Source organism: Mya arenaria, chromosome 3 (assembly GCF_026914265.1).
Source record: "Mya arenaria isolate MELC-2E11 chromosome 3, ASM2691426v1".
In the NCBI taxonomy this organism is placed as follows: Eukaryota; Metazoa; Mollusca; class Bivalvia; order Myida; family Myidae; genus Mya; species Mya arenaria.
This window is the reverse complement of record NC_069124.1, coordinates 58274672-58286351: the sequence shown is the minus strand read 5'-3', so window position 1 is coordinate 58286351 and position 11680 is coordinate 58274672. Positions and strand designations below refer to the sequence as shown.

The 11680-nt window shown below is 32.8% G+C and overlaps 1 protein-coding gene across 2 annotated transcripts; it reads left to right on the top strand.

The window, feature by feature from the left end:
- Positions 1–424: 424 nt before the first annotated feature.
- On the top strand, positions 425–10325 carry LOC128226617 (uncharacterized). Of its 2 annotated transcripts, none has more exons than XM_052936579.1 (8): positions 425–1385; positions 2555–2669; positions 3077–3212; positions 7038–7109; positions 8093–8223; positions 8712–8758; positions 9681–9798; positions 10041–10325. In XM_052936579.1, exons 1-8 carry the CDS (start codon positions 682–684, stop codon positions 10155–10157), a joined length of 1440 nt encoding a protein of 479 aa, XP_052792539.1. In that variant the 5' UTR covers positions 425–681; the 3' UTR covers positions 10158–10325. The 2 variants fall into 2 exon arrangements, with proteins under 2 accessions (XP_052792539.1, XP_052792538.1); XM_052936578.1 differs by having other exon boundaries at positions 8090–8223.
- Positions 10326–11680: the final 1355 nt, after the last annotated feature.

Genomic DNA, 11680 nt, shown 5'->3' with positions numbered 1-11680 from the left:
GGATTTCACTTCTCGAAAACTGGATTTCGCCTCGATTTCCGATCTATTTTCGAAAAATTGCCCTTACTCCTTCATTTTTATACCAATTTCGATAAAATTTGAAATATAAACTCCTTATGAGGCACTTTTTAATAGGTATACAAAAAAAGAAATATTAATTAAAATAAATGTGTTTTGAGTGGATTTCACTTCTCGAAATCTGGACTTCACCTCGATTTTCGATCTATTTTCGAAAAATTGCTCTAACTTCTTTATTTCTTGACCAATTTCAATAACATTTGAAATATAAACCCTTCATGGGGCACTTTCCAATATGCTTACAATAAAAAATAATTATTAAAATAAATGAGTTCTGAGTGGATTTCACGTGAAATCCACTGGAATCCTGTATCACCCCGCACCGGCAAGCGCCTGGTGAGAAAGATTTGTTCTGACAAGTTGGTGCTACAAACGATTGTTATAGAAATTTGGAAAATTACCCACTTTTATTGTTAAACAATTCTGCAACGTGCCATTATTATATTCTATTAACTTTCATGTCAGTCAAAACAGCATTGCGTCTATACCTGGTCAAATTATCCTTACTGGTATTGTTCGTATATGTATACAGTATCGATACTGTACATCATATATGATATTTTCACCTGTTTCGTGATGTAAACAAACAGATCATTATTCATTATGACTTCTACCAGAAAATCATCTGTAACGTGGAAGATACCATCGATACATCGCTCACAGATCAGTCCAAGAACTCATAGAAAAGATGTGGAGACACCATCAGATTTATACGAGTATTCTAATACATTTGAGGAATCATCCCATGAAGGCCAGCCAGATTATTCAAATACTTTTGTAGAAGATTCTTATTCTGACACATTTATCTCTGGAAGCTCTCAAAGTCTTTCCAAATCCCATTCTGAAAGCAGGAAGGGAAATTATTCTCATGGTTCCAGTTTAACTGGCCAGATAAAACATTATTCAAATGCATTTTCTTCTGGTATTAAGCCAAAGAAAGACTATTCTGTTTCATTTGAAGATTCAGATACATCAATACAGGAAGTCACACATCTTGAGACAGCTAAAAATGTGACCGATGTATTAGAAACTGTTCATGAAGTTGAATCAAGAACAGAAGACTTTGAACATTCAACAGACAGTGATCAAGAAATTTCAGACACACATCCACCAGAAACTTACACAGATACCTTTGAATCTGATGAAAGAACAATGGCAGACACACCGTATGATACAACCGAAACTTCAGATGTACAAAAAACATCTTACTCAGAAACATACTTTCAATCATTAGTTGAATCCACATACAGTGAAGAAGATAGTTTACTAGATCATTCCTTCATAGCACCTGATCGTAACTGTAAATCGTAAGTTATACACCATTTTCCCACCTACCGTACCTGTAAAAAATCTGTATTTGATAAATTCCAGTTATGAATTCCAGAGTTTCAGAAAAACAGTCTGACTCTGAGCCACCAGCTCTGTCAGTAAAATGTAAGTGGGTCTGGTAAAAATGGCCAAATTTATAATAACTAACAACCTAGAGTATAAGGACTTAAAGCAATCTAGATCTTCTAGTCATCCTTTTTCATAAGTGTAGTTTTCCTGCCTAATGGTGAATGCTTAAAAGCTGTATAAAATTGCTATAGTTGCTTTTTATTTGACTTCCAAATGAATCCATCATAATCATTATCTCTTTAAAATTGAGTAAATGACACAATCATAATTCAAGGCCCTTAGGGTTTTGGCTTTTTTTATATACAAAACGAACACTGGCTACAAGTAAGCCCTGTTCACAATATGCTTCAGCATTTCAATTTGTATGCATGGGAACATGTCATGATAACGTTTAATTTGGGTTATGTAAAATTTGTGTTTATTATATTACATTGACTTAGTCAAGGTATTGCGAGTGTTGTTGATGACAAAATCTTAAACATTGCCAAGACCTTTCCAGATGTTTAAATGAAACTTGGTAAACATGTGACAATAATTACTCTGACTTTGATAATGGTTGAATTGTATCCCCCTTGTATGTATACCAAGGCCCATTACTCAAATAATTGTTCATTTATGCCCATCTTGAAAAATGACAACCGCTGAGCATTTGTGCAAAAACTTTAACCTTGGCCATCATTCAAAAAATGATAATACACATGTTGCCCAGGACAATATACAAATGTAGGACATTTACCGTATGTAGATTTTGATAGAAAATGTTGGAAAATGTGTTTGATTAAGTAATTTTACATTAAACCGGTAAATGCCATTTACATAAAGTTTGAATGATTTTATTATGTTTTTATAAATATAAAATTATTTTTTACAAACCCTTTTTTATTTAGTTATCATTTGACTTTAAGATCTATACCGTTCTATTTCAGTTAACATCCAATGTGTACTGTAAAAGTAGTTTATTCAATCTTTTTGAATATGTCATACTATGTGGCTTAAAACATTAAATAGTAATGCTCATGTTTTGCTTGTATGGACTCATTGTATGATCACGCATCTTAACAGCTTTCTTTCATTTCAGTTTGACAGATGAGGAAGATGAGACAGATGTTGAGGACTCATACAAGGAGGATTTCAGCTACAGTTACACATTTGAGCCCACTGAAACTGTTACAAGTCATGCTCAAACAAGACAGGTACAGGGTACTTGTGGGCACTGACTGTATGAATTGGAACTTTTTTAACTTGTCTTAGAATGAAAGATTTAACTTTAAGTCAGTTTCTTGAAAGTTAAATACACTAGAATTTATAACAGTACATATGATAAGTAATAGTGACTGATAAAATACTATTTTATAAAACAAGGAGTTACATGGTATAATTTCTCCTTGTTTTATAAATGTAAAAGAAGTTTCAGTAACTTCATTTAATTTCATTTCCTGCTTGATTTGTTTAATTGTATTCGACTAATGGATTTGTTCCAAGAACATGTGTGAGTGAAGTACATGTAAATATTGTGCCATTTCAGAACCAACATACAATATCCTTGTGTACATATTATGATGTAATGTACATAAGTATTTACATGTTCACTTATTTTCAGTCTCAGCTAAGCATTGAAGAGGAACAAGAAACAGAGTTTGTAAAGAGAAAGTTCATGAGGAAAATGGTGGAGAAAATGAAACAGAAATCTGACACCTTCAAGAAGATGGAGACCTTGCCAGCAGAACATGAACGAGGTACAGACATCATTGGTGAAAAACATCTAGGATTAATTATCAAGTCGGCATTGAAATTATTCCAACTCCATGAGACCATGCCAAATAAAATGCTTGTAGTATTGTTCAAAATTATATATTATTAGATTTAAAGTGAAATGTTCAAGGATTCCAGTATCTTGCTCCGCATTAGCATTTTCGGCCACAGCATCCAATTTTAGCCTCTCCCGTGCCAAAAAAGGTTCGCTAAAGCTAAGCTAAAAGCACAGCTAAAAGCATAGCTAAAAGCTTAGCGGTATTGGCCCGAAAAAGCGCAGCTTTTTTTTTATAAAAAACGCAGCTTTTTGGGAAAAAAACAACACAGCTGCTGCGCTAAAGCTATGCTTTTTTGCCGAAATAGCTTAGCTAATTTCTTAAAAAAGCTCAGCTCTTGGTGATATTGGGCAAAATAGCTAAGCTATTTTTATGAAAAGCGCAGCTTTATGGCGGTATTGGCCCAAAAGCTAAGCTTTTTGATGGAGCTGCGCTTTTTTCTTAAATAGCTAAGCTAATTATGAAAAGCGCAGCTTTATGGCGGTATTGGCCCAAAAGCTAAGCTTTTTGATGGAGCTGCGCTTTTTTCTTAAATAGCTAAGCTAATTATGAAAAGCGCAGCTTTATGGCGGTATTGGCCCAAAAGCGGTATTGGCCCAAAAGCTTAGCTTTTTCTAAAATAGCTTAGCTAATTATGAAAAACGCAACTTTATGGCGGTATTGGCCCAAAAGCTAAGCTTTTTGATGGAGCTGCGCTTTTTCTTAAATAGCTAAGCTATTTTATGAAAAGCTCAGCTTTTAGGCGGTACTGGCCCAAAAGCTTAGCTTTTTCTAAAATAGCTTAGCTAATTATGAAAAGCGCAGCTTTATGGCGGTATTGGCCCAAAAGCGTAGCTTTTAAAATAGCTTAGCTAATTATGAAAAGTGCAGCTTTTTGGCGGTATTGGCCCAAAAGCTTAGCTTTTTCTAAAATAGCTTAGCTAATTATGAAAAGCGCAGCTTTATGGCGGTATTGGCCCAAAAGCTTAGCTTTTTCTAAAATAGCTTAGCTAATTATGAAAAGCGCAGCTTTATGGCGGTATTGGCCCAAAAGCTTAGCTTTTTCTAAAATAGCTTAGCTAATTATGAAAAGCGCAGCTTTATGGCAGAATTGGCCCAAAAGCTTAGCTTTTGGATGGGACTGTGTTTTTTCTTCAAAATAGCTTAGCTAATTATCAAAAGCGCAGCTTTATGGCGGTGTTGGCCCAAAAGCTTAGCTTTATGATGAAGCTTTTCAAATAGCTTAGCTAATTTAGCGCAGCTTTTAAAAAAAAAAACATAGCTCCTATTTTCATAAAAAAATATTACAGGTGAAGAAAAGATTTTACAAAAAAACACACTAAATACACACTTGAGTGTATCTAAAGTGCATTTTTTAACAAAAATATACGCTTTAAACGAAATTAAACAAAAAAAAAATGCACCAAGTGTGTTTAAACCGCGTTATATAAATATATTGAACCATCAAAAATAGAATACATTTGAATAAATACATAGACATTTTGCTTTATTTAAATTTCCTAAACATGAGTTTGTGTTACATATATTGTTATTATTTCATATTTAATTTTACATGACACCTTGTAACTGGACATAATGTATTTACAGACAGACAAACAAGTACATATTTGTCAAATTTAGCAATAATAAAATAACCTTTTACTCAGTGGCAAAAATAATTGATAGAAAATCATGAAACTGTTAAAGCTACAAATTGGAAAATGACAGTCTCAAGGATATTTTGTTATATTTTTGTCAAATCTAGAGATTCCTGACAGCTCTGGAATAAAACAGGGTATCATATTTTAAATATGTAATGACTTTATTAGTACTTAACTTAAATTGATTGACCCAATTTGGCCAGTTTCCAATAACTGGTAAGCCATGTGGCAGTTTTATGACCCCTCCAAAAACCAACACTGTAATCATTTGTATAGCATTAAAGGTGCTAGTGTGCATATGTATGGAAACATGGCAGTTTCAGCTTAATATGTTAATATGATATTAACATATATATAAGGATGAAAACAAGTGCATCTTCATAGAGTTTTAGAACTACGTAAATCTACTATCTGGGACCAATAATCCTACATCCGGCTACTATCTACAACAGCATTGTTATTTATTAAAATATGTGCACTAGATTGAAAGTTGACAAATAAAAGTCCCACATGTAGTCAAGTGTCATAACAGTGAAATTAACAACTGAAATAAAGAATACATACCATGACCTGAGTGCTTTCACATGTCAGTTTATCACAAATCATCCAATAGTGGTATGTCATGTTTCTAATCATAGTTCATATTTATCTGATCTAATGATCATTATTTTACTTCACTAATCCCTTTACTATTAATTTGTTTTAATTGGTGTGAATTCATTTATTAATTAAAACTTCATCAAAATTCTTTTAATGAAATCCCAACAAAATGGCTACCAGTAGCTTTGATTTGAAATTGGCTCCCTAAATGCTGAGATTTAATTGGTCCTTGGTACAATCAGATAAGATCAGGCTTATCATGCATGTTGTAAAATTGGAAAGGAAATGACAAAGAATTTGGTAGTGGCATTACAAGAAATTTAAGGAATAATAATTTTGTAAATGTTGTTATTACATGCAATTGATTATTGCCTATAAGTAAAATGTGTTCTTTTGATTTAAATAAAAAAATATAATATATTTTTGATTTTTAAAATAATCTTTCTTTTTATTTCATTATTTTATTTTATTTTAGTTTGAAGGTATATTGATCAATAATAAAATGCTTATTTACTGATTGATTGATTGATTGATTGATTGAATCATTCATTCATTCAGTCATTCATTCATTCATTCATTCATTCATTCATTCATTCATTCATTCATTCATTCATTCATTCATTCATTCATTCATTCATTCATTCATTCATTCATTCATTCATTCATTCATATTCTTGTATTTATGTGTATATTTCATAAATGTTTACTTTATTACACAAAGATACTACTTTGTTTTACCTAAACTAAAAGATGCACTTCTTAGTAAAAAGATACACTTAAAATGCACTCTTTAATGACAGTAGATTATCAATAAAACTAAAGATACTTTTAAAAGGGATGCCAATAAAAAAAAGATGTATCTTCTGTTCCTGCCAAAATATTTATGCCAAAAACTACAGAATAATGTGTTATAAATAAATAAAAAAAAAATGAATTTCACAATATAAACCTTTGTTTTTCTCCAAAAGCTTAGTCTTTTGTTTGAAAAGCTTAGTCTTTTAAAGAAATACTAACCCAATTTTAATTTTGGAAAAGACGCAGCTAATATGAAAAAGACGCAGCTTTTCTAAGAGGCAATCTTTTACCTAGTCAAAAGACGCAGCTTTAGCTAAGCTTTGATTTAAAAAACGCATCTTCATAAACAAAAAGCGCAGCTTAGAAGAAAAAACTCAGCTTTTAGAGAAAAGAACATAGCTTTTGTGCAGCTCTTTTTTAAAAAGCGCAGCTTTTTAGAGAAAAAAACATAGCTTTAGCTAAGCTATTATTTCAAAATAGCTTAGCTAAAAAAAACCGCAGCTTTTTGAAAAGCATAGCTTTAGCTAAGCTAAAGCTGCGCTTTTTAGAAAGCTGAGCTTTTTTTTGCACGGGCTGCATTGGACATTCATGTTTCTTAGAGTAATATTGAAACGTAGTGTCAATAACCATCTTGCAGATGTTTTAATCATTAAACATTTTAATGAGCAAAAGTAATTGTTTCTTTCTGCAAGTATATATATTTTTTTCTGATTTTCAGTTCCAGAAGATGACTATCTCAGACACTTTTGTAAGAAGAAAATTAAAATGCTGAAGACAAGGAGAAAAATGGGTAAAATAATCATGAATTATTTTAACAGTTAAACATAACTTGTCCTGTTGCATCCCTAAAATATAGTGTTGGATGTAGCTCCAAAAGTATTTATTGCACCTACACACATGAAACTTCATTGATATGTTGATCAGCATGGACCAGCCTTTTCTGTCACATTTGACTCGGTGAAAAAGGGTCCAAAAATCTTGTGTAACATGTAACTCCAAAAGTATTGCTTCTAGTAATTTTTTTATAGGAATGTTGTTCCATTTTTTATGTATTTCACCTTGTCCTACAAGTGTTAAAGCCCTTTATTAAAAAAAATATGGTCTGAAAATCTTTTTTCATGTGTAGCACCGAAATTAATACATTTACACTAATGAAACTTCACAGGAATCACATTCAGCATTGTTTGTTGTGCATCTGCCATTTCCTTCATATTTCGCTTGTTGATTCCACAACTCGACATTGAACCATTCCTGTGTCCAGGTGGTGTTTGGGATATTCATCATGACTATGATAGTTCTGGTTAATTAAAAAAAAAATATATGGCGAGTATATTGCACATTTTTTTCTTAAAAACATAAAACAGTTGAACTTTCTGTTAACAAAACAAATTTGATGTATATATATATATATATATATATATATATAAATATATATATATATATATTGCCACATCGCTAGTTTCTTTGTCACTGGCCAAGTCATGCTAAAACATCATCCTGTTTTTGTTAAAAAAACATTTCTAAATATGAAAATGAAATATACATATAGTACTGTACACATTTAACTCCTGATAATACACACATGTGCATCAAGGTTCATTACTCTGACTTGACTATGTGGAGTTATGCCCCTTGATTATCTGAGAAAAGCAGATGGATGTAGGCATCTGATTGTGGTTGTCCTGTTCAAGTTGAGATCAAGAGCATCATATCTCTTGAGCAGTTTTTGACCGTATAGGCTATATAATAGTACCAAACATGCATTTAAAGCAGGCAAGGTGGCCAAAGAAGAGCCTGTAGAAGCCCAGGTTGTTACCAAAGACACCATGTTGGCAGACTATGGAATACCAGAGTCAGTGATGGAGAGACTTCGCATCAAAAATATCATCTCTGCTATGGAAAAGGTTAGCTACTCCTATAATGTAAATTTGGTGTTATTAACAGTTGTTTTTAAAGTAGATGTTTTAAAGGTGTTCATGCCCAAATTTGTAAAATTTAGAAGCTGAAAGGTTGCCTGGTTAGCGCAGTGGTTAGGGCACTAGCTTCTCATCTAGGTGACCTGGGTTCGATTCCAGGCTCGGGTGAATGTGAGTTTGGGTCGTGGTCACCAAGGCAGGCAAGTGTGTTTCCTTAGGGTTCTTCAGTTTCCCCCACAACACAAGACCACACTCTTGCGTAAAATCGGGCCAACGAGAGTGATTAATATAATGTTGTAATAACTTGTTTCACATTCGTTGTAAAATAAATATGTTTAAACTAAAAGCTGAAAGTAATTGTTTAGAACAGAAATACCCAATTACATTTTGTATTAAGGATCATTTTTTTATTGTTTGAGAATAAGATAAAAAAATAGCTGATATTGATGATTTATTATAACCATTGTCTTTTACAGGCTGCAAATGAACCCATCCATGAGCCAAGAAAATGTCCCCAATGCAGGTAGAAATTGGATAACTTATTTATATGGGATTTAATGATTTCACACAGTATCTCATTCTCTGTTCTCTTAAGATGCATTTTATCCTGTGCATTTTATCCCTAACATAAAGATGTTGTCATAGCTGTCCAATTCAACCTTCTTTGTGATAAATATGAACCAAAAATCATTGATGATAAGATTAGTTTGTGAAACCTTCCCTAGTTCAATACTGCAGTGGTTACAAACTTCAATGCTTGTAACAGCGAAATTAGCGTGTTTGGTATTTCATGCTATGCCTGTCTTTTACCTGTTATAAGCTAGTCTAATTTTTTTTAAGAAAAAAGTTTGAAAACTGTTTCACGTAGAACTTTGTACACATGTAACAATTGTTTACAATAACAATATATATGTATATACGGTATTGAGGAGTAGCAGTTCCCATCCTTCTGCTAAAATATTTTTGCCGAGATATTTTTGAGTTTTGCCCCTTGGTCATGCTTGCAGGGCTTTGGTTTACCTCAAAGTAGAAATGTTGTGATAAATATTCGTGAAGTAAACAGTACAGTTGTCTTACTAGTGCAGTGGTTAGCACACATGCTTCTCATCAAGACGGCCCAGGTACGATTCCCGGTCTTGGCACATGTGAGTTTGGTGGATGGTCACCAAGCCGGACAAGTGGGTTTTCTTCTGGTTCTGTGGTTTTCGCCCACATCACAAAACCACACTCTTGTGCAACATCATGCCAAAAAAAGTGACTTAGTCTAAGCTAATGTAACATTCTTTAAAATTGTTGTAAAATAAATAAAGGTTGGTAAACTAAATATTCAGTGTATTTATCAAAAGAAAGCAAATTTGTTTGCTGTGTCTCATTTTTCATTTAATATCCATATACAATAGTGGCAAAATTATAATCATTGTCATAAAACTGTATTACATTTGTAGTTATCGGAAGACTGATCTTGACACAGAGGATGCAGAGAGAAAATTTGTCACCGCCCAGACTATGAGGCTGAAGAATAAGATTATGGATAACAGAGTGGAGGAACACATTATTAAAATGGTATACAAGTAATTTATGATACAGTTATCACTAGAAAACTGTGCAACAAGCCTGACTCTTTGCCTTTTTCATATGGCCATATTTCGTTAAACGAGACGTAATACGGATTCACTTGCAGCGTCCACTTAGTTGTCCATGTTCTAAACCATGAAGCTTTTTCATTTCACACCATTTGTTTGCCTATGCCTGACTATAAAACGGGATTAAGTCTCTTTAGAACATGTATTTATTTTTCCTTTCAGAACACTGTGTCTCTGGTTGCTGAACTTGCCAGGGATTTGCCAAGACATTCAGAGAAACCAGAGAAGATTCTTGACAAACTCCTTGAGCCGCTACTGGGCAAAAATGTTATGAGATAGCAAGCCTGTGTTATCTATTAATTTTGAAAGATCCTCATAATTACTGTGATAAAAAATATAACATTATATTTCAAACTTTGTATTTTGCTAATTTATGTGTTTTTATATTTACATAGAAATTTATTTATATTACATAATTATATAAAATATTAAATCTGCTTTGTTGTGTTTCTGCTTAACAAAGCAAAAGCCTTTGTGTATTTTTTTGTCTTGATTCAAATATGTTTATTAGAGTGGTTTTGTCATGTTTAAAGTATGGTCGACTCATGTTTTTTAAATCGCCGTAGCATGGCAGACAGGCATCCTGTTGTTTTCGGCATTTTCTACTGTGTAATCAAACTTTCATGTCAGCTCACTAAACATTTGTAATCACATCTTTACCAAAGTTGGTCACAGTGTTCATTGACACAATATCTCAACTGTGTTCAGTCAACAGGCATGTCACAGAATTTACTTAGGTTATGGCCCATGATTGATAAAAATTTGACCAAAATAACCTTTACGATATCTAGAGCCTTCATTTATGTTAAACAATCATCACAAAATCTGTTTTACAATTGGTTATGGGCATAATGTCTCAATCAAGTTTGATAAACAGAGATATTGCACTTTTTGCTCTGGAGTTATATTCCTTGAAATGTCAAAATTTGTACTCCCTTTGTTACCTGAGCATTGCTTATAAAATCCATTATTACATGCTTAAGATAAACAGCCAGACTGCATTCAGGAGTTATGGCCCATGAACTGTCAAAACATTATCAAATTAACATTTTTACTTTGTAAGCTCTTTTACTTGAGAATTTCTTACCCGATCCTTACCAAATGTGGTCACAATGTTTATGGGCATATCATGTAGACGGTTTACAAAAATCAACCTTATCACACACTGCATTCAGGTGTAACAGCCCTTTTGTAGTACATGTAGGTAAACATTTGACCAATTCATTGTATGCTCATTTACACAAGCAATTCTTGTCCAATCTTTTCCTAACTGTATAACACATTTCCAGAGATATCGATCTTGAATTGTCAAATTTACCATTTCTAGATATATATCACTAAAAGATAGAGCCAACTTCCAAACAAACTTTTGGCTCTACTTACATCAGACTTTTTCTAATAATTCTTATGCTTATGACCACTCTGGTGCATCAATGTTTTACTATTGTTTTGAAAGATCACAAATACTTATCAAATTTGTGCTCCGGATCGGAATTCTTTTATTACCAGCAGACCATCTTTTTATTGCCTACAGACAACTTTTTCTGACTGATATTTTTCCATTTGGGAAACATTTATGGTAGATTTTTTGCACAGGAAAGATAGGTAAATGTAACCAGAATTAATTGCGAAAGTTTTTAGTGTGAATATGATGGACCCTTTAATAAACTGGACTAGAAAAATAATGAAAAATATCCTGACCAACCTACCCTAAATTTGTTGGTCATGAAATCGAAAACAAATGATTTTTTGGCCAAAGATGCCATATAAAGGGAGCTAACTCCTGCCAATTTAAGGTTCTT

Coding starts and splice junctions, on each gene's coding strand:
- LOC128226617 (XM_052936578.1), top strand. CDS start 682: ATGACTTCTACCAGAAAATCATCTGTAACGTGGAAGATACCATCGATA. Junction 7,110..8,089: donor GAAGACAAGGAGAAAAATGG/GTAAAATAATCA, acceptor ATGCATTTAAAG/CAGGCAAGGTGGCCAAAGAA. Junction 8,759..9,680: donor AGAAAATGTCCCCAATGCAG/GTAGAAATTGGA, acceptor TTACATTTGTAG/TTATCGGAAGACTGATCTTG.